Source organism: Bos taurus, chromosome 20 (assembly GCF_002263795.3).
Source record: "Bos taurus isolate L1 Dominette 01449 registration number 42190680 breed Hereford chromosome 20, ARS-UCD2.0, whole genome shotgun sequence".
Taxonomy (NCBI): domain Eukaryota; kingdom Metazoa; phylum Chordata; class Mammalia; order Artiodactyla; family Bovidae; genus Bos; species Bos taurus.
This window is the reverse complement of record NC_037347.1, coordinates 677,175-704,830: the sequence shown is the minus strand read 5'-3', so window position 1 is coordinate 704,830 and position 27,656 is coordinate 677,175. Positions and strand designations below refer to the sequence as shown.

General features: G+C 45.9%; 1 protein-coding gene across 4 annotated transcripts in view; it reads left to right on the top strand.

The window, feature by feature from the left end:
• SLIT3 (slit guidance ligand 3) overlaps positions 1–27,656 on the top strand; it is a 758,707-nt gene that overhangs the window by 496,845 nt on the left and 234,206 nt on the right. For all 4 annotated transcript variants that reach the window (XM_059878791.1, XM_024981391.2, XM_059878790.1 and 1 more), the window contains one exon: positions 14,620–14,691. Coding sequence is in view for 3 of the 4 variants with exons in the window: in XM_024981391.2 (XP_024837159.1) it covers positions 14,620–14,691 (72 nt within the window). In the remaining variant the exon portion in view is untranslated. The remainder of the gene's footprint in view (positions 1–14,619; positions 14,692–27,656) is intronic.

The following is a 27,656-nucleotide window of genomic DNA, read 5'->3' as shown; positions in this document are numbered from 1 at the left end:
TGTTTGATGGGGTTCTGAAAAGTTACAAGAAAGAACAGGCATATACAAGCCATGTATCCTTGAGCTGCAGTGCTGAATTCCAAATTCCAGCCTCTGGGCAGCTGCAGCTTAAGGCAGAGCCAGCTGCAGCCCCTGCCACCTCCTAGGTCTTTAAGAAGACAGGATGGGGCTTCCCTGGTGGTTCAGTGGTAAAGAATCTGCCTGCTGATCCAGGAGACATGGGTTCAGTCCCTAATACAGGAAAATACGCATGCCATGGAGCAACTGAGCCCATGCACCACACCTAGATCCCATGCTCTGCAAGAAGAGAACCCACCACAATGAGAAGCCCAAGCACAACTGGAGCGTGGCCCCCAGTTGCCACAGCGAGAGAAAAAGTCTGTGCAGCAACGAAGACCCAGCACAGGCAAAAGTAAATGAATATTTTAAAAAGAAAAAGAAGACAAGATGGGTCACAGAGGGTAACACCCGTGCTCTATCCCCTTAAGGAGAAATTGTTCAGCCATAAAATGTTAGTCTTAGGACGCAGCACACACAGAGCCTCCAGTGTGCTGTGCTTAGTTGCTCATTCGTGTCGACCCTTTTTGACCCCGTAGACTGTAGCCCGCCAGGCTTCTCTGTCCATGGGGATTCTCCAGGCAAGAAGACTGGAGTGGGTTGCTGTGCCCTACTCCAGGGGATCTTCCCAACCCAGGGGTTGAACCCAGGTCTCTCATTGCAGATGGCTTCTTTACCATCTGAGTCATCAGGAAAGCCCCCAGAGCATGCAGAGGAGAATGTGTTCAAAGAATCCTTCCTCATCATCAAGTTGAACATTTAAGGTTACAAGGGATAGACATGGGAAAGGGGCTTCAGCTGCTCCCCGAACACAGTCACGTCTCGCTCCAGGTTGCCCCTCTCCTTCCCACCTCCGCTTCCTCTGCTCTCACCCCCGACTTGGCTTCTGCTGATCCTCAGCCTCCGTGAGGATTTCCAGATCTTTCAGACAATTTGGTGGTGAGGAGCTTGATCCCAGAACAGATTATCACAAACATAATCAACACTTCTTCACTGCCAGTCATCCCCTCCTGACATCTCCCGCCACTTGATGCTCAAAGTGTCTCCTTCTCTAGCTGGAGTTTCATTGTCTTATATCATCTTAGTCTCCACAAGTGCCAGAAATAAGAAATGGGGAGATGAAAGATTGTCAGGCACACAGCCCCTTTCCAGATCAAATCCATTTTCCAAAACTGCTGTACCCTCGCGGGCCAGGTTTAAACTCTGTCCCCCAAAGGCTAATTATTCATCTGCATAGCCTATCTTCCCATATAACTGCTCACTCCCACTCTTCAGCGCAGCTCACTAAACCCTTCTGAATTGGACACTTCATCTGTGACTCCATAGGATGCAAGCCTATTTTAACTGTATCAGTTCACACACATGACACTCCACCAGGAAGGGAGAGGCGGAAGGGTCAAGGAGGAGTCCAGAGCTCTTTCTCATTTAAATGGACAACCTGGACTTGGAAAAAAAAATTCCTCATAGCTGGAGGTTTATTCTCAGTCACCCTTGGACCAGGTAATGCCATGAAATCTTTTTAGCTTTTTCTTTTATCCATTTGACAGGTATTTTTTAAGCTATGCATCAGGCCTCATGCTCAGCAGACGTCCTGGGCCACATGAAGCCGATAACTTAGTGAGGGGTCAGTAGCAGAGACCATGTGACCTGGCCAGCTCCGCCTCTCATCAGCGCATGGGTTAGCAGTCATAAGCAATCTTTCCAGATCCACGCTCACTTAACCTGTGTGCAGCCTGCTCATTTGTCATTAGCTTTTTGGTATGAGTGAGTGAGTGAGTGAAGTCGCTCCGTCGTGTCCGACTCTTTGCGACCCCATGGACTGTAGCCCCCCAGGCTCCTCCGTCCATGGGATTCTCCAGGCAAGAACACTGGAGTGGGTTGCCATTTCCTTCTCCAGGGGATCTTCCCCACCCAGGGATCGAACCCAGGTCTCCCGCACTGCAGGCAGACGCTTTACCGTCTGAACTGAAGGTTTAGAGGCTGTCAAATGGACATGACCTATAAAGGCAATTTTGATGGTTTTACATAGAAATGACCTCTAATGGAAGAGAACACAAATGGGAACTATTTGAGATACATGGCTATGTAAAATGTGGTTTGCACATAATTCAGTATTTTAAATGAGTACTCTGCAACCGAGACCAAATATCAATCATCTCTTGAGGTTTTCTACTATGTACCAACATCAAATCTACATAGGAACAAATGTTACTCCTGCTTTTCTCTTCTATATCAAATGTCCTGAAGGCTTTGTGTCTCTCTGGAGCGAGGCCGAGTTTCTGAAGGCACATTCCAGTATAAACATCATCGATGGGATAGAGAAGGTTTGGTATAGGCAAGTTAAACAATGCCCTGCATGCGTGTCCACGCTTAGTCGCTTCAGTTATGTCTGACTCTTCCAACTCTATGGACTGTAGCCCCAGGCTCCTCTGTCCATGGGATTCTCCAGGTAAGAATACTGGAGTGCAAAGCCATGCTCTCCTCCAGGAGATCTTCCTGACCCAGTGATGGAACCTACATCTCTTGTGTCTCCTGCATTGGCAGGCCACCTAGGAAGCCCCAGACAGTGCTCCAGGACAGAGTTAAAAGGATCACATTGGAGGATGAGGTAACATCTTGCTGGGGCTTTCTTTTTCCAGAAAAGTTTAGAAGGTATGAAAGAGGGATTTGATCAATCACAGATTCACTCCCTCCTTCTTGACACCAACAGAAACGGATCTGAGCAGTAGCTGAACAGATATATTTGGAATCCACAAGAAAAACACATGTAGAAGGCACACGAGCCACCCTCTTAGTTTTTGCTAATTATTGCACAAGCAGATCTTCACCTATGGGGTGTTCTGCCTCAGAACTTAGGCTGTCAGGCCACCGTCTGAGAGGCAAACGAGGGTACTCAGGTCAGCAGTTGATCACGAAGCAGACCTAGTGCATGCACTTCATTTCAGAACAATTCCATAAACGTTCCCCCGACCCCTGCCACCTCCCCCTCGCTCCCAAGGTTTCATCTCCTAATTGCAAAGGCTTTTTGGCGTGGGAATGTCTTTGTGAAGAAGAGCAGACTCAATTTGTGCCATCGCTCTAAAGAAGACTCAGGAACAAGGACGCTTCTCCAATTAATCAGCAAATGCTTGGCTCCAGCGTTCGGCCAAAGGATCGATTTACATAAAGCTACTTCGCAAGATGAATTTGCCTCCCCCTCGACTCCTCCTGCATTCCCCTTGTCCAGCCAGCATTAGACATGCTACTGGATTTCAGATTGACAGTGTCAGCTACAACAATCAAATTAGGGATGAAAGCCTCGGAGGGCTGCCAAGAGAGAGGGGCGGAGGGGAAGGAGGGGGTGGGAACAGCATGTCTCACGGAGAGGAGGATGGATTGCACAGAAATGGGCTCCCTTTCCCAAACTCCACTGGGCAGATGCACAGCTTCAAACAAAGGAAAATTAGAAAACACCAGTCTCCATCTTTTTGAACCAAGTGGACCGCTCTTCCCACCCCAGCCAAGATTGACAAATCAAACCAAAACATTTCATTGAACGGAAAACAGTTGGCAAGGGACTATCTCAGGTACAGTAGCTCAGACGGTAAAGAATCTGCCTGCAGTACAGGAGACCCAGGCTCAGTCCCTGGATTGGGAAGATCCCCTGGAGAGAATTTCATGGGTGGAGGAGCCTAGCAGGCTACAGTCCATGGGGTTGCAAGGAGTGAGATACAACTGAACGACTAACATCATTAGGTCCTTACAGTCAGATTATTTTCAGCACCAGGTTTTTGCACATGATATAAGAATACCTGAATCACAGTTTTACTCCCTGAAGGGTTCGTTGGTGATGAACGCATAAACTCAAGTCAGATGCCAGTAATCGGAATCCTGGTAATATTTCCTTGATCATTCAGTGACACAAGGAAGGCCAGAACAGAAGGCTCAATTTGGCTGACAATAAGAGCTGCCCAATCACACCGAAGTAACTGTTTTGTCGGTAAATTGTGATAATCCCAGGGATTAGTAAACTGTTGAGAAGCTAAGCCTCTGCACCACTATCTGGAGATGATCAATCAGTTATAATGCTACATCATGAACACAAAGAGCCTTCGTTGGAGTTACATATGACAGTTCAGTGAAGAAAGCTTCTTTTTTTTTTTAATTTTATTTTATTTTTAAACTTTACATAATTGTATTAGTTTTACCAAATATCAAAATGAATCCATCACAGGTATACATGTGCTATTTGGACTGGAAGTGTTAGTTTTATCCTTTCAGCCCTAGAAGGGTAGTGGTTGGGAAAGGCAAATTAAACCCCACGACTGGAAGGAGGTTCTCTGCTCCTAGAAGGGATGATTGAATGACTGGAATATTTCAACTCATGACTTGCTTCCCTGAATCCAGAGGTTTCTATCTTGACTGGCTCCTTTCCACATTTCCCATTGATAACTCAACCTCCCCTCACCACCCAGCAACCCTCCATTGGGCTCCTTTAGATTGACTCCTACATGGGAGGCTCTTTCTCTCTTGGCAATGAGTGGACACATCACTCTAGCATCCAGCTCCTAGCTTTGCCCTAGAACAGACTGATACAATAGGTATCAGCCACATGTGGCAATCAGGCACTTACGGGATGGCTGGCTCAAATTGACATGGATTTAAAATACACAGATTCCAGAGACTTGGTATGAAAAACGAATGTAAAGTATCTCACTAATTTATTTTCTTATTGAAATGATTATGTCTTGGATATGTCAGGTTAAGTGAAATACTTTATTAATATTCATCTCAACTGATTGCTTTTGATGCAGCTAAGAGAAATATTTTTTAAGTTTTTTTTTAATGTGAATCATTTTTAAAGTCTTTGTTGAGTTTATTACAATGTAGTTTCTCTTTTATGTTTTGGTTTTTGTGGCCTTGAAGCATATGGGATCTTAATTCCCTGACCAGGGATCAAACCTGCACCCCTGCCCTGGAAGGCGATGTTTTACCCGCTGGATCGCCAGAAAAATCCCTGAGAGAATGTAGTTGCACCAGTGGCTCATATGATACTTGGATAAGACAGAACTGCTCTAGAATTAGCAGGTCTTCTCTGAAGGGGCAGGCTCCCCTGGTAGCTCAGACAGTAAAAAATTTGCCTGCAATGCAGGAGACCTGAGTTTGATCCCTGGGTCGGAAAGATCCCCTGGAGAAGGGAATGGCAACCACTCCAGAATTCTTGCCTGGAGAAGTCCATGGACAGAGGATTACAGTCCATGGGGTCACAAAGAGTTGGACACAGCTGAGCTAATACTTTCACTTTCTTTGGAAGGATACTGGCCTCTGCACCCTTCAGTCCTTGGAGTGTTCTGTTGGCAAGCACAGAGAATAAACCTTGGGGGAAATTAATTTAAATGGGCCCTGCATTCCCCCAGCCTACCTCCTCACTGTTACGATTGTCCATAACAATCTTTTGCTTTACTTATTTGCTTTAACCTGGGAAACCTGAATGCATTAGTCTGTGGTCTCTAGAACATCAGCCCAGAAAGAGAAGGGGTGCCTCTACTACTCAGAGCAAACCAAGAACCCCAATTCCATTTGCAGGCTTTTGTAGCAGCTTATAGCCCTCGGCCCCTCAGAGGGTCCTTGAGTTCCGCTGTGCTCAAACACCAGGCTGCATCGGCCGTCGTGGCTCTAGATCTGCCTCTCAGCCTGGCCATGCCCTTCTGCTCACTCCCTGCCCTCCAGTGACTTCTCTCTTAGATTGCAGCTCTCTTAGAAATCTGTGGGAAACTCCTCATCTGTGAGGCTCCAGCAGGAATGTCGCGTCTCACTCAGGCAGAGCCTCACCTGAGGGTTTGGGAGGGACGAAGAACTTGGTTTACCTCTGCCAGACCTCTGGGATCCTGGGAGAGGTGGAGTCACCCGGGGACTCTTAGTCCCCTCTGGGTCAGCCTCCAAACTGGGCCCCTGAGTGGATTTCTAAAATACAGGTTAGACGTTGTCACTCTATCTGCCACAGCCTCCTCCTGTGAGGAGACGCTCTCCCTCCATCTATCCATCTGTCTATTACTTATCCATTTACCTACCCATCCATTCAACCCTCCTTTCATCTACTTACCTACCTATCTATCCATCTGTCTATCTACCATCTATCTACCTATCTACCAACCTACCTACCCATCCATCCATCCGTCCATCTACCCACCTACCCATCCATCCATCCATCCATCCATCCATCCATCTACCCTCCTACCCATCCACCCATCTATCTATTGATCAATCTAGCTACCTACCTACCCATCCACCTACATATCCCATGATCATTTTGCTCAACACCAGCAAGCCTACACCTGAGACTTTGCATCTTGGACCCAAGATTTTCCCTAAGCAGACTAGATATGTAAAGAAGTAGGATGCTCTGTTAACTCCATGCTGATAAAATAAAGATAGTGATTTGCATTTATATCCTGCCTAGAATATAGACAGCACTTGCTTGTCCATTATCTATGATGCTTATCCTAATTTCAAAGAAGTACAAATTGAAGCTTAAAGGATTGAATTAATACTCTTAAAGACACACAGCTAGAATATGAACTTGGCACCTAATCAGATACACTAATTATCCTACCCATGTTCATAAACTTGTTCAAAGTGTCCAGAAATCATCCTCAAGGCTTCTGATTTAGTAGATCTGGGATGGGTCCCAGGAATCAGTCTTAAAATTTTTTTTTATTATGGAAAATTTTACCCTTGTGTAAAAGTCAAGCATGGATTATAAACAAACCCCCTTAATACCCATCACTGAGCTCTAATAAGTATTAACTTATGGCCAATCTTGTTTTATCAATCTCTCTACCCAGTTCTTCCTCTCCTATATTGTTTTGAAGTAAAACTCACATTATCATTTCATCCTTAATTATTTCAGTATGTATCTCTCAAAGATAAAGACATAAGTGAAAGAAAAAAAATAACACATAAAAACATTGAAAACATAATGCTATTATCATATCTACATTATTTTTAAATACAGGATCTATATATTTTTTTCAAAGCATCATCAGTAAATTCTGATCAGGTAGGCAGTGAGCCCTACTGTGGGGACAGCTGCCCTGTTAATAACATTTTCAAACTATCCTGATTTTTATCCAACTGTCCACTTTAAAAGACAAATCCAAAATACTTGATTAAACAAATCTGCATCTCTGCAAGTCCCAGTTCAGATTGGCATCTTTCCCTTTTTCCCCCCCTAAAACCTAAAAAGATTTTGAACTTTGAGGAAAACAAAACTGTGAATTATTTTCCTTGGTGGTTAGCAACAATCTTACAGTGTGAATTTAGATACAGGCTTTCTACTTGTTGAAAAGGAAAAAAAGAAAACAGTGAAATTGCAGCTTATGTTTTGAAGTGTCTAGGTTTTTATATTCCTATATATGAAGGAGTCTGTTTATTTGTATCTGTGATCAATAAGATGCACGTTCCAGGAGAAGAGAAACCTGGTTCTGTTCACTTCTGGGTCTCAGTAGTGCAGCACACAGTAGGTGCTCAACTCACTTTCTGTTGAGTGGAGTAAAAATCTGAACAGTCATTTAATCCCCACCAATCTTAAGTGTCTGAATGCTAGAACTTTTCTAATGAACTTGTCCAGAGAAGGCAGAAAGGAAGGAACTCTCATTGAAGTGCTTCATTCTGTAACTTTTTAACATCAAGGGAGCAGGCAACGTCAACCCTGCTGCAGTGAAATACCAGAAACCCAGCTGGAGCCGTGGGAAATCGTTGTTGTTGGGGAGGTGGCGATGGTCCCCCACTGATACTTTGAGTCTCTGGATCTCTGAGATCGGTGGCGTTTCCTTCAGGAAACGATTCAGGTATTCTACTGTAATCTCCCTCAGACAAAGAATGCTATTGACCAGACACTCAGCTGGACCTATCAGGACTTCGTCAGTTCAGTTTAGTCGCTCAGTCGTGTCCAGCTCGTTGCGACCCCAGGGACTGCAGCATGCCAGGCCTCCCTGTCCATCACCAACTCCCGGAGTTTACTTAAACTCATGTCCCTTGAATCAGTGATGCCATCCAACCATCTCGTCCTCTGTTGTCCCCTTCTCCTCCTGCCTTCAGTCTTTCCCAGCATTAGGGTCTTTTCAAGTGAGTCAGTTCTTCGCATCAGGTGGCCAAAGTATTGGAGTTTCAGCATCAGTCCCTCCAGTGATTATTCAGGACTGATTTCCTTTAGGATGGACTGGTTGGATCTCCTTGCAGTCCAAGGGACTCTCAAGAGTCTTCTCCAACACCACAGTTCAAAAGCATCAATTCTTCAATGCTCAGCTTTCTTTATAGTCCAACTCTCACATCCATACAAGACTACTAGAAAAACCATAACTTTGACTAGATGGACCTTTGTTGGCAAAGTAATGTCTCTGCCTTTTAATATGCTCACTAGGTTGATCATAGCTTTTCTTCCAAGGGGCAAGTGTCTTTTAATTTCATGGCAGCAGTCACCATCTGCAGTGATTTTGGAACTCCCCAAAATAAAGTCTGTCACTGTTTCCACTGTTTCTCCATCTTAGCTGGGACCTATGTTTGGGGCTCATTTGGTTTTGACAGTGACCCAACTGCAAATGTATAATCTTGCTTATTAAGATAAATTGCCTGCACAAGAGATTTACCTTTTAAGATAAATCCCCCCCTGAAGCCCACATTGTAAAAATCCCCTGGGAATAATTTTTCCTGCATATTTGTCCCTCCTACTGTATAAAACAAGGTAAGCAAAGCAGAACCTCTCTCTTTAACTCCTAGAGCAGAGTGATGCATCACATTTACTATATTTTAGGACTTGGGGGTAGGGGAGGAAGGTTCAGCTTTGTACAGGATGATAACATTGAGAGTCCGAGAAATTTTAGATTCATGGATTATCCGTCAGAAATGAAATGAGTTTGGGTTGATACCTACTACACCAATGGATTATTTCTTTCTGCTAGACAGTGCGAGTGACTAGGAAAGTAATTTTAGTACAGTCTTGGGCCAAAGAGAATCCTGACCCCCAGTCCAATGAAGGTTCTAAATATAAATGCTTTTAGATCATACCCTCTTTTAGTTTGGCTAATCAAGAGTTGATGGATATAGATATATATATATTTTGTTGTTGTTGTTTGTTTGTTTGTTTTTGTTTACATTACTAAAAAGGCCCTTGATTGGTCTCAGTGCAAAGGGTTTGGGGAAATAGACAAAGAAGGTGCCAGATTGGGTTGCTGCAGTTTTTTTTTTTTTTTTTTCTCAATTAGCTTCCCCTCATGGCCTCTTGACCCCTGATCCTGGATATGTCATCTTGGGGTGATTTTTTAAATCTTCTGAGAACTTCCTGATTTAGAAAAACTAACGTTGAAGCCTTCATATGAAGCGCTTTGGTTTGAATCCCTTGGGTTCCCTTTACCAACATTAGCTCCCATCTCCTGCTTCTTTGGACTTTGCTGCTGAACCTCATGGCTGGGAACTTCTTCAGCAATCTGTCCTTGAGCTGCTGGAGTCCCTTCATCCAGACTTACGGAGAGCAGGCAAACCAGGGAATTCACATTTCTCCTGGGTGGTCAAACAAGGACTGTCTAATGCTGGGCTATGAAGACCCAGCACCCTTGGTTAGAGACTGGAGCTCCCAGGGCATTGGGCCAAAGCCAGCACTCTACCTGACTGTCCTTTATTTCCTTCTCCATCCAATTTTCTCCATCCCTTATTTGTCTCTCCCAGGAGTACTTTGTAAATCCATCACTGGAGCAAGCATCTGCTTCTGAAAGAGCCCCCTCTAAGATACTCCTTTCTTCCTGAATCAAACGCTCCTGTTTTATCCAAAAGAATCTAGAGTCAAATATGGATACAGCTATCTAGATGATAGATGAGAGGAAGTTTTAAAATCATTTATTTGTTTATTTTTACCCGTGACTGTGCTGGGTTTTCTGTAGTTGCGGTGATCCAGGGCTACCCTCTAGGTCAGTGCGCAGGCTTCTCCCTCAGCGCCTTCCCTTGCTGCGGACCACAGGCCCGGGGCTCACAGGCTTCCGTAGTTGGAGTGCTCAGGGTTACTTGCCTTGCAGCGTGTGGGATCTTCACGGACTGGAGATGGAACCTGTGTCCCCTGCATTGGCAGGCAGATTCTTAACCACTGGATCACCAGGAAAGCCCGAGAGGAAGTTTGATCTCCCTCAGATTTTATGAAAAGAATAGTAACGATGTTTATGTGTTCTATTCTTTGCGGAGTTGTAGGCATATGTCCTGAGGTTGGTGAAAAGGGACATTTTCAGCACTGTAAATCCAGGACGGAATGGGGGAAAGTTCAAGAAATAAATGCAGCCTTTCACTGAATGCCTCCGGGGTTCCAGGCACTGTGCAAAGTATACACATACCAACTCATTTCATCCTCAGTGTTAATCTGCAGGAGATCAGTAAGGGGAAACTGAGGCATGGAGCATTTCAGTAGTTTTTGTGATCATACAGCTAATAAGTGGCTCTATCACTTCAGACACAAGAATTTCCCATGGTTGGGGAGCTTCCAAACCGTGTCCTGAAACTTGGGAGTAATTGGAGATCGGCCTCCAGGAGCGAATCTCCCCCACCCCCATAAACTGCCATTTAACACAGACAGGACTTCCTCATAGCCTGAAGGTGATCAGGACAAACACTTTGTCCCCACCGGAGCAGAGAGCATTTTCCTGCATCTTGCCTTGCCTGGTAAACATGGGGAGGCAGGGGTGGGCTGAAGGTGGGGACTGTCATTCACCGCTGCTCTGAGAACAAAGCATGCCTGACATTGCAGGGAGAGCCCCGGGAAGCATTTCAAAAGCGCCACTGAAACTAGACAACCTTTCAATCCATTTATCAAAGTGTCTGCATTTCCCATTTCAAGGTAGATGAAACAATAATAAATTTGCGAAGAAAGTTAATCTGTGTCCAAAGCATTTTAGTAAATTAAAAAGGCGCGGGGGCGGGGGGGGGGGGGCGGGGAGTGCTGGCTGGAAGGGGGATCTATTGGTTCTTGCCAACTCCTGTTTGACTTACTGTCTCCTTAATAAGTCCTCTTTGGTTTGGTGTTTTGGAATGGAATAATCAGTTGGTTAATCATTTTCCGGAAGCAGGAAAATGCACTTTAGCTAATGCAGTTCTCCTTTCTGAGTCCTAATTATTTAAAAAGGCATTCCAATCTGTAGCCCCACTTTCCAACCAAGAAAGCCTTTCCTACCGGTCATCTTCTTTTATTGCCCCAGAAAACCCCAGCTCAATTCTCTCTCACCCTAGTCCAACCTCTTCCTTTCCTCTAGGGTTGTTTCACTGGCCACTTTTGAGCATCTCCCCAGGAAGGGGGAAGCACTAACCCCCGACAAGCAACTGGCCAGAACTACGCTCTGAGCACCCCGGATAGACTTTGTTATTTTTATCTAAGTGTCAGGCGAAAATGGTGGCTCTTGTCTCTCTCAAAGATAGTACTTAACAATAGCTCCATGCTCTGGCATCACGCTGAGATAAACACACTATTAGGAACCCTCACAAAGGCCCCAAGATAATTGTGAAGGGACAGTTACCGAAAATGGAGCACGCAGCCCTGAACCCTCCTCCACACCCCATCAGTAACACCATTAAAGCTGCCAGTTTGTCAGCCCACTAGAGGTATTTATAAAATCAATATACAGTCCTGCAGATAAATGGCAGTGGTACCGGTAGCCAGAGAAAAGAGGCTCCATGGAAAATAAAATTAATAAAATTTACAAGCAGATTGTCATGGGGAACAGATAAATTCCCTACCATCTACAGTTTTGCTCAAATTGTGGCAAGAGGAAGGCATGGCAAGGAGGTGGCAAGAGCAATGCTTTAAATGGGGCTTCTGAAAGTAGGAGCAAGACTGGGTGTGTTTACAGCAAGAGAAAAGTGAACGGAAACCCACGTGGCCGTCCCATCCCAGTGCAGGATTTTGTCTGTGTGACCACTTTCATGGGAGATTGCCCGGCACCTCCACCAGATTTTTGTGCTTAAATAAGACTGTCCTCTCTTCATCCCACTGTACTGCAAACCAGAATATGCATACAATTGTTATTGGTTTAGTATACCGGGGTAAGTAAACCCAAAGGGTGAAGGCATTATTGGACTATGTACCACTTCATCTGGCTTTCAAGTGTGCTTAGAGCTGACCATTCTAAACCTCTCTCCTGTTTCCTCCACCTGCCCCTGATTTTGATCATTAGCTGTTTGCCAAAAATGTGGCCTGAGCGGTTTCCCAGAGCGGCCAAAGGCAGCAGCCAAGTCTGAGAGAGAAGCGGGCAAGGGCTCGCTGTCCTGGAGACCAGCCTCCACTTGGCAGAAAAGACTGGGCCCTTTGTGGCTGCCGGAGCCTCAGGTTCAGCCCAGATGCCTGGTGGAAATTGCCTGAGTCGGATGACAGGACCTGGGCCCCCTTCTCTTGAAGGCTGATGGAGAGCAGGGGAGTGGCCTTGGTGACACTGCCTGACCTCTGCTGTTGTCATGGGCTTTGTTCAGCGCCCAGACTGCAGGCTGGAGCCCTGCTCATTGAATCAGGCCCAGCCTGGGGAGCCTGCAGCGGGGCGCACTCTGCATCTGAATTGACTGACATCAGTTGCAGGCAGAGGAAACTGGATTCGAGACTGGGAGCACCCTGTTACTCAGCCCCAAGACTTCCCTCTGTGTTTGTCTCTGCACCTGACCCCAACACCAGACCTGGCCTCAGGGCCTAATAGCGGCCCGCGTCTCCATGGATCTTGAGTTTGGCCCACCGCTCAGAGTAGGGCAACTCAGCTCAGCGGATGAGAGCAGAAAAGGGACACCTCTCTCCTGCTTCCTAGGTTTCCTCTTGCTCCTGGCAACATGGTTAATTTAGAGGGCCCAGGTTTTAGTGGAGGATGGTGGTCTGACTTCTCTTTCCAAATATATTTGGAATCATCTATAGCTTTGGATTCGGAGAAGGCAATGGCACCCCACTCCAGTACTGTTGCCTGGAAAATCCCATGGATGGAGGAGCCTGGAAGGCTGCAGTCCATGGGGTTGCCAGGGGCCAGACACGACTGAGCGACTTCACTTTCACTTTTCACTTCCATACATTGGAGAAGGAAATGGCAACCCACTCCAGTGTTCTTGCCTGGAGAATCCCAGGGATGGGGGAGCCTGGTGGGCTGCCGTCTCTGAGGTTGCACAGAGTCAGACCCGACTGAAGCGACTTAGCAGCAGCAGCAGCAGCATAGCTTTGGATTAGGTGCCCATGGAAAATCAGCATAGGAATGTCCAGCTGCCTCTAGGACAGCATGGCAATTTAAGACATTTTCCCTGTGACCCAGTACATCTCCTCATACGACTTTATATCAAGGAGGTAGCCAAACAAGTGTCCTCAAAATGTGTGGGCACTGGGAAAATTCATCCCAGGGTTGCCTTAAATGACAAATAAATAAATACTTAACAGCAGAGGATCATAGCCATCTGTAGAATCAGATGATGTACGGCCATTAAGAAATGTTGGCATTGGCATACTGTTAATGACAGAAACAGATGTTCTCAATATAGTGGGGGAAAAGTGTTATAGCAGACTATATACTATGAGATCATATTGGTGAAATATATATATATTCCTCCTAATTGGTAACAGTGGTTGTGTCTGGGTAGGACATTTTTTACCTTAATATCTGAAAGTTATTGTGTTCTTTTCAAAATAAGGAAGATACATACTTGTATATATAGACATGATTGATACACAAATATATGCTTGATTACTCACTAAGACCCCAAGCAAGCTTTGGGGTATGAATGAAAACAGGTGCATATATTTGGTCCAGCAAAAAAGAAAACTGGAAGGCCGTGAGAACCAAAACAAACGCATGGGTCTCAGGAAAGGAAAGTGAGGCTTTGGGGATTCTTAAAGAGGACGCTGATACAGACTTCTTTCTGAGCAGCTTTGAGACCCGAACTTTGTCCCTTTCCCCTCCCTGCTCAAAACAGCATGATACGCTGCTAAATACTACATGGAGTGCAGTAGAACCCCTATTTTGGGTGGGTTTGTGGAAATGCAACTTGAATCCATCATACCTATCCCTAAGACAATCCAGGAGGCCCCCCCACCCCGAGTCTCTCCGGAGCCCCAGAAAAGCAGAGATGGCATCTCCCCCCACGTCAGAAAATCTGGATGGCCAGGCTGCATTCCCATCTCAGATGACAAAGGCAGAGTCCCTGAGAAGACGGGAGAGGGAGAGGGGTTGACCCTGCCCTGGGGGAGGTGCGCCATGGGGGAGGGGAGGAAGGGGTCATCTCAGGGAGGTGGCAAAACAGAATTGGGTGCAGCGTGCAACAAATAACCCACGCTTGGCTCGTGGCCTGGAGGTGCGAGACCACCCACAGAGCCCGCCCTGGAGGCAGCCGGCCGCCTGCGAACCATTTCAGCAAGGCCATCACCAGAAGAACAATGTGAGGGCTGCTCCCAGCCTGGGGCCTGAAACTAAACAGTTCCCCAAACACTCCTGACCGCAGACGCAGCCACCAGAGGGGTTTTGTTATCATAATGAGATGCAGATAAAGCCTGGCTGGGTCCTTAACGCCTGTGCCTCTTCTCTTCTTGTTTAGAGATCTGAGCGAAAACCAGATCCTGGGAATCCCGAGGAAGGCGTTCCGCGGCATCGCCGACGTGAAGAACCTGTAAGTGATGTTTCTGTTGCTTTGCTGCAGACGGGCTTTCTGGGCAAAGGCGGGGTGAGCACCACGGGACAGGCAGGCAGCATCCCGCGCCTGGAGCTGCCTCCGGCCAGCTGCCTTTGGGACAGATTGAGGGGTGTGCTTAAGTGGTTTCCAGAATGCCGAGGCAGCTCTTCTTTGATCATTCGTCCCCAAGCATCAATACAGAGTCCCAGACCCCAGTCCCACTCCTGTTCCACAGCAGCCCTGTGGCCTGAGGCTCAACGCAGCTTCTCCTAAGCTCATTACCTTCTGTAAAACGGGGGTGATGGCCTGGTGGGGTGTTGGTGCAAATGAGAAAATGCTTTTCATGCTGAGTGCCTCAATGTGTTCAGCAAGTGGGAGCCTTGATGATGCTGAAGACCGTGACGGTGAAGATCTCATTGTTGTTAAATAGGATCTTATGAGGGAGCATCAGGCCTTGTGTGCCAGGATCCTGGGGCGACATAGCCAGACCTACTGCACTAGGCGCTTGGGGCTTTTCTTCATTTTTTATCTTGAAATAAGTATTGATTCATAGGAAGTTTCAAAAGTAGTGGACCGGTCTGTGTACCCTTTCTGCACTCCCGTGTGTCTGTGTGCACACATGTGCGCATGGGCAGGTCTATGTCATTTAAGGATTCCCTTGCCCGTTACTGCAACTGGTGCAGAACTGTTCCATCACCCTGCTTTTGAACTTGCCAAATGATTTTTGTAGCTTCTTGCCTGGCCCCCACTGTTTGCCGCTAATCATGGCCCCTGGGCCCTTCCTTCACCAGGAGTGTGCCTTTGGAATTTTCTGCCTGCCCTCCTGAGCCCATGTGCTCAGAACCTGAGTTTGGAGAGGGGCACAGAGGGGGCGTTTCTGCCCACTGGCCTCCTGCACAGGCTTGTCTCCAACTTGAAAAGTCTTGAAGGAGATTTAAAAAAAAAAAACAAAAACTACTATAGCTCTGACGTTTCCCTATAAGGACTGCAGGGACTTCGGTGTGCCAGAAAGCTGATGATGGCTTCCCAATATAGGCTATCTACCTCCCCTTTGCTGAGAACTAAGCAGAAAGCTTTAGGTGTTTAATATGCAAAGCACACCAGAGGGCACAGGCATCTGGGGTGAAGGGGGCAAGGGCCAGAGAGGACTGTGCAAAGGGCTCCAGGTAGGAGGCTGCCCACTGCTTCATCTGCCCAGCAGCAGAGAAGGGCTGGGAAGAGCAGACAAGGACTGTGGAGACTGTGACTCAAGACGGAGCACAAAAGAGGTGGTGTTGAGCAGTGTCCCAGAAAAGCAGGAAGGGATCAGATCCCTAAATTTCCCAGGTCAGTGAGAAAACTGAGGACCAGAGAACAGTGACTAACTCAGAGTCAACCACCTTCCTGATTGTTGAGCCCCCAATCAACATCTTACATACAGAAAGGGATATATCTATCCTGTGTCATGGCTGTGCTTTTAAATGAGCCAGTTAATAAAAGTAAATCATGGTGATGGATAAGCAGGACTGTGTAATTACTAACCACATTTTTGACTCTCAGCAAAGTGATTCATTCTTAGAGTCATCCTCAGTAGTTGCTGGGGTTTGAGGGTTTATTGCTGCTGTTCCATGTACTGTCTCTGATTTCACACAGGCCTCAGGAGCAGAAGGTGTTAAGAGTCTGCAAACTCAAGCACTATGGACAGGGCCTCCTTTTCCACCCGGATGTGCATCCTGAACAGCAAGGGTCTAGGGGAACAGGGGAGGCAAATAAACTCACTGCTTAAAGGATGAATTAACCAACAAAGCGCAAGAGGTTGATTACTTAATGCTTCTGATCAGTCAGCATGCTTTGGGGGACTAGGACCTCTAAGGCCCAGAAGTATGAGTCATGGTCTCAGGTGACTTATGGTGTAACTGGGGACAAGAAGCGTGCATCTGAGAGAACGTCAAGAGTTTTAACAGCCCACAGGAAAATCCGCTGACCAGTGGCCATGCGTTATGAAGGACTGTCAGAGCTCGAAGAAGAACACTAGCTTTAGGCAGTGTCACCTAAAAGATAGAACCATGACTCTGGTTATCTGCTAGACATGTGCCTGATACCCAGCTGTTTCCCGTACTGACTCTGTGACCCCAGGGTACAGTGTTTGACGCTCTGAGCCTTGATTTCTACGCTGTGAGAGGAGGATGAGAATTGTACTTCACCTCCAGGGCTTTTGTGAAGGTAAATGGAATAACGTGTTTGAATATAATACAGTACTTTGCTTGGCACTTGGAAGGTGCTTAGAAAGTTGTAGTTAATGTTACCGCTGTCTTCTGTTGTCTTTGTGAAGCTTTTCACTGAGCCCAGACAGAGTGACGATGGAATTCACAGAGCGCACAGACAAATGGTGTGTGCAGAGTGGGGAGGCAAGCCTATACAAGTTGGGTGTCAAGGGACACAAGCTGAGCCGTCTCGTGAGAGTGGGGGGATCATGAGCCAGAGTCACAGGTGATCAGGTCAGAATGAGCGCTGTAGTGTGGTTATAATTGTAAAGACTTGCGCTGAGCCTGGAATCCTGATTGGAATGCACAGAGTGAACGGGCAAATATTGTGTGCAGAGTAAGGAGATTATGCGCCAGAATAATAGGTGAGCAGGTCAGAAAGAGAGGTGGGGCCAGGTGGTGGCGAGCCTTGCCTGCAAGGAGCATGCACTTTAGCTAGGTACTGAGAAGGTGGATAGCTTCCGACCTGAAAGAGGTCATGATGGAAACATTCACTCTGGAAGAGGAACCTCGGACAGGAGAATGTGGAAGGAGGAGAGGGGACGTGGAGATGAGGCTCTCAGGCAGGACTGAAAGGAGGAGTCCCACAGTAAGATGCCAGGGAGAACCAAGGCAGCAGGGCTGGCAATCGGTGAGTTATTAGACTGAGGAAAAGAAGAGGGAAAGGATGCGTTCCATATTTAGATGACACAGAGAGTGATGGCAAGTTCTGATAGTCATCCATACATGCAGCCTCAAATGTTTTCTGAGCTCCTACTAAATGCCAGTTCTAGGGGAAAACGCAGGAAGTAAGATATGTACCTGTGGGCTCTGCCTTCTTGGAGCTCCTATTCCACAGAGATCGAAAGATCAGGAGGAAGATCGAGGCTGGAAGATGCTGAGTTGAGTGTAAAGTAGTGTCAAGTCTTCCACGGTGTGGGCAGAGCATCTTTTGTGCATTAGGAAATTGGTGAACTTGCCCTCCCACCCTGTTCCTGCTGGTTCTCTGACTTTGGTCTGTGGTCACAGCTGCATCTCTGGTTTAACTCAGAGGGTGTAAAACTCAATCATCTTCTAGCCTTAAGAGAAAATGAAGTGTAGGTAATTAGAGGCAAGGGGCTTCCCAGGTGGCACGGTGATAAAGAACCTGCCTGCCGGTGCAGGAGACACGGCTTCCATCTGAGTCTGGAGGATCCCCTGGAGAAATAGCAACCCACTCCAGTATTCTTGCCTGGGAAATCCCATGGACAGAGAAGCCTGGCAGGCTACAGTCCATGGGGTCACAAAGAGCTGGACATGACTGAACACTCACGCATGCAGGCACGCAATTGAAGATATAGGACCCAAGCTGTGGAGCAAGGTCAAGAAGGAAGCATCTGAATAAAGGTTGATGGCTGTAGTTGTACATTTAAATATGCATCACTACATGTGAAATAGGAGACAGTTTGTAAAAACTGTTTGTATAAAACCTGTTAAGGGAACACCCTACTCAGCCACACCTCAATCACCCAGTTGTAGATTCTCTCTCTTGTGAGTGACAAAGAGCGAATTTTAAACCTCGGGAAAATATATCCCTGCCATCGATCTGAGAACCACCTGCCAGGGAGCGTAACAGTCTTCTACTATTACTTAAGCAAAATAGGAGATGATAAATTATTGTAGTATCAGGCTGTCGATTCATGATACTATTAAGAGGAGAAAATCAGGGATTGGCTATTTGTGGTTTATGATTTTGTAGTCTTGATGTGGATTTTCTTCGCTTGTCCTGACATTTCCCTTCAAGAAGCAAGAGACTGTGTTACCCGCATTTTCCAGATGACAAAACTGAGTTTCAGTTAATGTGTTGCATTTAATTTAGTAACAGTCAGCAGACCCCGTTGGGCCTAGGCCTCTGCACTTAGTACTTACCCACCCATCTTCTGGACTCAGTCCATGGACATTTCTGTCTAGCCAGCTTGCTCCCCACTCAGCCCCACCAGCAGAAAGAGGAAGGAAAGTAACCCACGGGGCTGCTGGCAAGCAGAGGCCTGATTCATCAGAGCTGAAAGGACCGTGGGGATGTTTGAACCTGGTGGGGATGAGGAGCCACTGGTGTCATGCTGGTGCTGGGGGGATTTAGTGCCCTGCCCCCACCCAGGCAGCAGAAGGAAGCCCGGATTTGCTTCCTGCTTCTCTGGAGAAAAGAAAGAATGCGGTTAGCTGGGGATATCCCTCTATGCAATTACTCAAAGCTGGTTTTATGGGCTGATCCTGCTACAGCGCCTGCCTGGGAGAGGAGAGGTTCTCTATTTAAAGAGAGACGATGTTCTCATTAGTTGTCTATTTTATACGTAGTATCAACAGTGTATATATGTCAGTCCCAACTTCCCAGTTCCTCCCATCCTCCCCTCCCCCCTTGGTATCCATAGCTTGTTCTCTGTGTCTGTGTCTCTATTTCTGCCTTGTAAATAAGATCATCAGGGGCTTCCCTGATGGCTTAGACAGTAAAGAATCTGCCTGCAATGGGAGAGACCTGGGTTCAATCCCTGGGATGGAAAGATCCCCTGGAGAAGGGAACAGCTACCCACTCCAGTATTCTGGCCTGGAGAATTCCATGGACAGAGGAGTCTGGCAGGCTCCAGTCCATGGAGTTGCAAACAGTCAGACGTGACAGAGCAACTGACACTTTCACTCTGATACCAAGATAACTAATGAGAACCTGCTGTATAGCATGGGGGATGCTACTCGGTGCTCTGATGACTTAAATGTGGAGGAAATTGAAATAAGAGGGGATATTTGCATATGTATAGCTGATTCACCTTGCTGTACAGTAGAAACTAACACAATACCATTATAAAACAACTGTGTGCCTGTGTGCTCAGTCGCTTCAAAAACTCCAATAAAAAGTTTTAGAAAATAATAATAAAATTTTAAAAGTAGAATCTTCATCTTTAACACACAATAAATAAATAAATAGAGACAATAAGATGGATAGATTGCTCTGGCAAAAGAGGCATTCAGGCATACCGACCTGTAGAGAGACCAATATTTGACATGCCAATGTTGCCTGCCTTCAATATGCAAATACCATGGTAGGGATCAGTGAAGGCCCAGAGAGGGAAAAGAGGGGGGAAAGAGAGAAGAGAGAGAGAGAGAATCGTAAGACATAGAAATAAGGGAGAAAATGAATTGGAACAAAAAGAGAGATGACAAGCCACAATCCAGCAAAGCGTAATAAGAAAAAGACAAAACCAGCATAGATTGTTTTTTAAAAATGTCCCCTTGCTCTATCTTTCTCAGCAGTTATGTTTTCCTCTGTTTTTCAGTTTCTATTTGCGAGGACTCTGTAGGACATGCATTCCAGAAGGGAAAATCAATAACCCCTGTCTCTGCCAGCTAGCAGAATTTGGAATTGACGCTTTCAAAACAAAGCTGGGCAGGCGGCCTTTGTGTTCCCTAGTTAGTCTGAGTTGCTGCACTGCCCGAGTCTGCCCTCCCGCTTCCTGAGATTAATGAGGGCTGTCTCGGCCCCATGAGCAGGCAGTAATCTTGTGTGAGGGTGAGGGAGGGGCAGGGGCCGCCCATCGGTTGGTGGCATCTCTGTCTGCTCATCTCAGCTCAGTTCACTCATCGCTGCACCTGGTACAGAGTTCATGCTGTTGGCCGTGCCCTGTAAGACTGCGTTGTCTGGGTCCTCTCTCGCTCATCTGGTGCTTCTCACACACAGCCTGAGCTTCTTTCTGCACTGGACCTTTGCACTTGCTGCTCCCTTTTTGTGGTAGGCTAAACCCTCAGAACTCCACACAGTCGGCTCCTTCAGATGGTTTAAGTCTAAGCTCAGACATCACACCTCCTAGAGTGGCCTTATTGTACCCATCTGGAGCAGCTCTCCAGCCCCCACTGCCCTTGCTCTCTAGCCTACTACCCAGTTATATTTAAGAGCATGCATTGCCCTCTGAAATGACCCTCTTCCTCTACTTGTCACCCTGTCTCTGATGTCAGACACAGTGAACATGTGCCCGCGGGAGCCCTGCCCAGTGAACATGTGCCCGCAGGAGCCCTGCCCGTCTCCATGACGGTGGAATCTCCAGTGCCTAAACCGCTCACAGCAGAGAAAGAGACTGACTACAAATATATCAAATGGATGTGTTTGTTCTTTCATTTTTCAAGTGTTTGCAGTTTGCCTACTACATATAAGAAATCATGCACAATTGTTGAAATACTTAATATGAAAATAATATTATAGAAAGAGAACTCACAGTGTGATGGGGAGGCAAACTAGTAAATCAGTGGGTTCAGGACAGGGGCCAGGACTCTGTTGGAGGTAAGAACAAAGATGTGGGAAGCAAACCTGATTCTGGCTTCACTCAGGAAGTGACATGAGTTGGGTCTTGAAGGATGAGTAGGAGTTTACCCAGTGGAAGGGCATTCCAGGCCGAAGGAACAGCATATGAAAAATTACCCACCTGTGCAAAGGGACAGAAGTGTGTGAAAGAGTTGAGTTTTGTCAGAGATTCATGGCTGATGCACAGTGAGCAAGAGGAACAGTGAAGAGAGATGAGGATAGCAGGGAGGGGAGCAGAATATGGAGGAGTGGGGGTCAGGGAGGACCTTGAATGCCTGATCAGTACAGCAACAGCAAGGGGGAGCCACTGAAAAGGTTCTAGTAGATGAGCAGCATAAGCAGATTTCCATTTCAAAAAGACCGCTCTGGTGTCGGTGGGGAGGGTGAGAAGCAGAGACTGAAGTCGGGCTGGCCGGTGAGAAGACTTGTTGAAAGCTTATGGTCCTGAATTCAAGCAGGCAAAGTGGACCTAAAGAGGCAGCAGCAACCTGCAGAGAGCAGTGGGAGAAAGCTGGCAGGCCCACGGGCAGACTGGACAGTGAACCAAGTGCCTGTCACCAGGGCTTAGTGGGTGGAGACAGAGGACAGGACTGGTGCCTGCCTCTCCTGATAGAAGCCTGTTGCCTCTTGAAAGGGAGAATTGGGAAAATCTGCTCACAGGGGGCAAGCAGATGCCGAAGCGTCACCTTCCCCAGATGCAGCAGGTTCCTAGCCTCTCCTCCTTTGCATTCCTAGCTGTGTGTGTCAGGTTCAGAGGTGCTGCTGGAGGAAGTTGGACTGCACCCCAGGATGCTAAGTGCTACCCAAATAAGCTGTCTGAAGAAAAGAATCCCAGCAGCCCGCCTGCCTCCTCCCTCTCTTTCCTCCTCCCTCCCCTCCACTCCCCTTCCTTACTCCTTCCTCCCCTCCTTCCTTCTTTCTTACAGCTCTTCCATTTTTCCCTTCCTCCTTCCACAAACCACCATGGAGCCCTTACCCTCACCAGATCCAAAGCAAGTCCTGGAAAGAAAAAGATGACCCCACTCTAGTACTCTTGCCTGGTAAATCCCATGGGTGGAGGAGCCTGGTAGGCTGCAGTCCATGGGGTCGCGAAGAGTCAGACCCGACTGAGCGACTTGACTTTCACTTTTCACTTTCATGCATTGGAGAAGGAAATGGCAACCCACTCCAGTGTTCTTGCCTGGAGGATCCCAGGAACGGGGGAGCCTGGTGGGCTGCCGTCTATGGGGTCGCACAGAGTCGGAAATGACTGAAGCAACTTAGCAGCAGCAGCATCACAGAAGGAGACCAACAGGTGCACAAAGAGTGTATACAATATGATACATTCTCCCCCAGAGCATTCTGCTCCCTCTGCTCCCAGGGCCAACAATGTAAGTGCTCAATAAATACCAGCTGGTTTATTAAAGTAAATCCTCTGAAACGAGGCCAATAGTAAAATAAACTGGCAAATTAGACTCCTTTAGTCTGGAGAAGATATGATACAGTGTTATCCAAAGTGTATCATATCTGCTCCAGACTAAAGGAGTCTTATTTACCAGTTTATTTAAGATATGATACAGAGGGGAAGGCGCCAAGATGGCGGAGGAGTAGGACGGGGAAAACACTTTCTCCCCCACAAATTCATCAAAAGAGCATTTAAATGTCGAGTAAATTCCACAAAACAACTTCTGAATGCCGGCAGAGGACATCAGGCACCCAGAAAAGCAACCCAACTCCTCGAAAGGAGGTAGGAAAAAATATTAAAGACAATAAAAGAGACAAAAGAGGGAGGGACGGAGTTCCGTCCCAGGAAGGGAGTCTTAAAAAGAGAGAAGTTTCCAAACACCAGGAAACCTTCTCACTGCTGAATCCGTGCCGAGCTTTGGAAGCACAGAGGACAACATAACAGGGAGAAAAAATAAATAAACAATTAAAACTCGCAGATTGCGAGCCCTACGGTAACTCCTCCAGCGGAGAAGCAGCGCAGACGCCTGCATCCGCCATTAGCAAGCGGGGGCTGGGCAGGGAGGCGCGGCACAGGCTGCATCGCTGAGAGTAAGAATCTGGCCTGAATACCCTGAGCGCTATCTGAGTGAAATAATTTGGGCTAGCAAACCAGACTGTGGGATATCTACCATGCGAAAAGCCAGCCCTAACCTAAGATACCGCCAGCCCGCGCACGGAACAAAGGACTAAACAGAGGTAGCCGGCTGCAAACCTTCCCCCTCCGGTGACAGGCAGCCAGAGCCGGAAGGGGGCAATCGCAGCCCCAGAGAGACATAATCTATAAAACTGGCTTCTTTGCTAACTAAAACTTATTGGGGGTCTGGACGGTCAACATCTGCCTGAGAAGGTGCGCCGGTTTTACACCCAGATAACCAAGTGGCGGGGAGGCGATAAGTCGCAGCATTGGCGCTCGCCAAACACCTCATCACCTGAGCTGCTCGGACCTGGGAAGAGCACAAAACGCAGCCCCAACTGAGTCTGCGCCTCTGAGGACTACCTGAGTGCCTGAACCTGAGCGGCTTGGACCTGGGAGGTGCATGCAACCCAGGGCCAGCCTCGGATTGTTCCTGGCAGAACAACCTAGAGCCTGAGCAGTGTGGGCAGGGAGGCTACACGCGCCGTGAGCGGGGGCAGACCCAGTGTGGCTGAGGCACTGCGAGCGCACGCCAGTGTCATTTGTTTGCAGCATCCCTCCGTCCCTCCCCATAGCGCGACTGAACAAAGAGAAGAAATACAGCTCCACCCACCAGAACACCGACACAAGCTTCCCTAACCAGGAAACCTTGACAAGCCACCTCTACATACCCACACACAGCGAGGAAACGCCACAATAAAGAGAACTCCACAAACTGCCAGAATACAGAAAGGACTCCCAAACTCAGCAATTTAAACAAGATGAAGAGACAGAGGAATACCCAGCAGATAAAGGAACAGGATAAATGCCCACCAAACCAAACCAAAGAGGAAGAGATAGGGAATCTACCTGATAAAGAATTCCAAATAATGATAGTGAAATTGATCCAAAATCTTGAAATTAAAATGGAATCACAGATAAATAGCCTGGAGACAAGGATTGAGAAGATGCAAGAAAGGTTTAACAAGGACCTAGAAGAAATAAAAAAGAGTCAATATATAATGAATAATGCAATAAATGAAATTAAAAACACTCTGGAGCCAACAAATAGTAGAATAACAGAGGCAGAAGATAGGATTAGTGAATTAGAAGATAGAATGGTAGAAATAAATGAATCAGAGAGGATAAAAGAAAAACGAATTAAAAGAAATGAGGACAATCTCAGAGACCTCCAGGACAATATTAAATGCTACAACATTCGAATCATAGGGGTTCCAGAAGAAGAAGACAAAAAGAAAGACCATGAGAAAATACTTGAGGAGATAGTAGTTGAAAACTTCCCTAAAATGGGGAAGGAAATAATCACCCAAGTCCAAGAAACCCAGAGAGTCCAAAACAGGATAAACCCAAGGAGAAACACCCCAAGACACATATTAATCAAATTAACAAAGATCAAACACAAAGAACAAATATTAAAAGCAGCAAGGGAAAAACAACAAATAACACACAAGGGAATTCCCATAAGGATAACAGCTGATCTTTCAATAGAAACTCTTCAAGCCAGGAGGGAATGGCAAGACATACTTAAAATGATGAAAGAAAATAACCTACAGCCCAGATTATTGTACCCAGCAAGGATCTCATTCAAGTATGAAGGAGAAATCAAAAGCTTTTCAGACAAGCAAAAGCTGAGAGAATTCTGCACCATCAAACCAGCTCTCCAACAAATACTAAAGGATATTCTCTAGACAGGAGACACAAAAATGGTGTATAAACTCGAACCCAAAACAATAAAGTAAATGGCAACGGGATCATACTTATTAGTAATTACCTTAAACGTAAATGGGTTGAATGCCCCAACCAAAAGACAAAGACTGGCTGAATGGATACAAAAACAAGACCCCTACATATGTTGTCTACAAGAGACCCACCTCAAAACAGGGGACACATACAGACTGAAAGTGAAGGGCTGGAAAAAGATTTTCCATGCAAATTGGGACCAAAAGAAAGCAGGAGTCACAATACTCGTATCAGATAAATTAGACTTTAAAACAAAGGCTGTGAAAAGAGACAAAGAAGGTCACTACATAATGATCAAAGGATCAATCCAAGAAGAAGATATAACAATTATAAATATATATCCACCCAACATGGGAGCACCGCAGTATGTAAGACAAATCCTAACAAGTATGAAAGGAGAAATTAACAATAACACAATAATAGTGGGAGACTTTAATACCCCACTCACACTTATGGATAGATCAACTAAACAGAAAATTAACAAGGAAAAAAAAAAAAAAAAAACATGTATCTATAAAGCTCACTAAAGCAAAGCACAGTAAAATGAGGTATGGCAATAAAAGGCGTTAAATTTATCAAAAAAAAAAAATAAAGTGCTGAAAAATTAAAAAAAAAAAAGAAAAAAAATATAGAGATAAAATTAAATTTTTGTATTTATTCTTGCCGTTGAAAATTATGGGCAACTTTTCATTTTTTCAAATTTAATATTGTGTTACTCAGAAATACCCTAAAGTTGATCTCTGTTTAAATCTAGAACACTTTTTGTTAAGTTTATGTTGATATGTCTTAGCTCTTTTTTTTAATTAGACATGATATTTTCTTTCATCACATTTTCAATATGTAGGAGAGCTAGTGATATTTGTGTAATAATTTTGTACTCGGCTAACTTACTGAATTTATTTACAATAATTTTTTTTACCTGATTTCTTGGATTAAACAAATAAAATAATATTTTAATTTGGAAAAAAAAAAAAAAGATATGATACAGTGTTATCCAAAGGCGGGCTTCCCTGATAGCTCAGTTGTTAAAGAATCCTCCTGCAACGCTGGAGACCTCGTTTCGATTCCTGGGTTGGGAAGATCCCCTGGAGAAGGGAAAGGCTACCCACTCCAGTGTTCTGGCCTGGAGAATTCCATGGACTGTAGAGTCCATCGGGTTGCAAAGAGTTGGATACAACTGAGCAACTTTCAGTTTCACTTTATACAAAAGCAGGGTGGTGGGAAGTGCCACTTCCCAGAAGTTGTGTCTAGAACTGGAAGTTCTACAGGCAACACATAGAATCCCTTCTAGGCCAAGATTACATCATTTTATAGATTGTGTTAGAGGTCCTCCGTTGGGCATTAGATATTTCACATAACCCCCCATCCTAAGTTCTAACTGTCTTCTGAGTCATCTTTCTGCTCCAACAGCCTGCAAGCTATGCAGAGGTTGAAGCAGAATCTGTCTTACCCACTGTTTTATTTGAGTTAGTTTCATGCCTGGTTCATAGTAGATGCTCAATAAACAATGAATAAGTGAGTGACTTTCAGAACAAAGAGATGCCAACACTTAGAGGACTGCTAAAACCCTGAGCGAAAGAGCATGACTATATCTTGGAACAAAGAAGGATAAAAGCAAAGGGGTAAGAATCAGCCAGAGAAGCCTTTTTTTTTTTTTTTTTCAGGATAATAGAGACTCTTATTCTGGATCCAGCACTAAAATTTCTCATCTGGGATATTTTTATTTGTAGGCCAAATTCTTTTTTAAAAAAGCATCACAGATACTTAACTTCTCTGAGCACTAAATGCACAGCAAACAGGGTTTACAACAAGCATGTGAACTAGAGTCACACCTTTTCCTGCAGGCTGGCAAGAAGCTGCAGTGATTCTGGGCCCCTCTGAGCAGGGCTGAGCAGTCCTATGAGGCATTCACTGTTGGACCGAGCTTTTGCCTGGAGACTTGTAGATCCAAAGGGAAACGAAAGGGCCTTAAGAAGAGGGAAGATGACTATTACAGTGGCGACCACACTTTGAGACTCTAGCACCTATTGCTGTTCTGATTCTTTACCTCATTTGGGGTCACTGTAGTGGAGTGGTTAGAAGTGTGAGTTGTGTAGCACAGGGAGCTCTATCAGTGTTATGTAGCAGCCTGGATGGGAGGGGAGTTTGGGGGAGAATGGATACATGTATTGGTATGACCGATTCCCTTCGCCTGAAGCTATCACAACATTGTTATCCACTATATCCCAATACAAAATAAAAAGTCAGAAAAAAAAAGTATGAGTTATGGGGTCAGACTTGATATTTGTGTTTAATTCTCGATTTGCTGCTATGACTTATGTGACTTTGAACAGGTAACTTATGTTTCTGAGCCTCAGGCTCTCAAGCTAAAATGGGGAAAATACCAGTGAGGTGTAAAGTGGGGAAACTCTGTGTCTTAAATATGTGAACACTGCTACTTTGTGGTTTGCCCAAAGCCTTCGTTGGTATTATCTTGTTTAATTAATGCAACAGCCCAGCCAGATCATTAGGGAAAGTTTTATTAGCTTCTAGATATAGGTGGGGAAGTTGAGGCTCA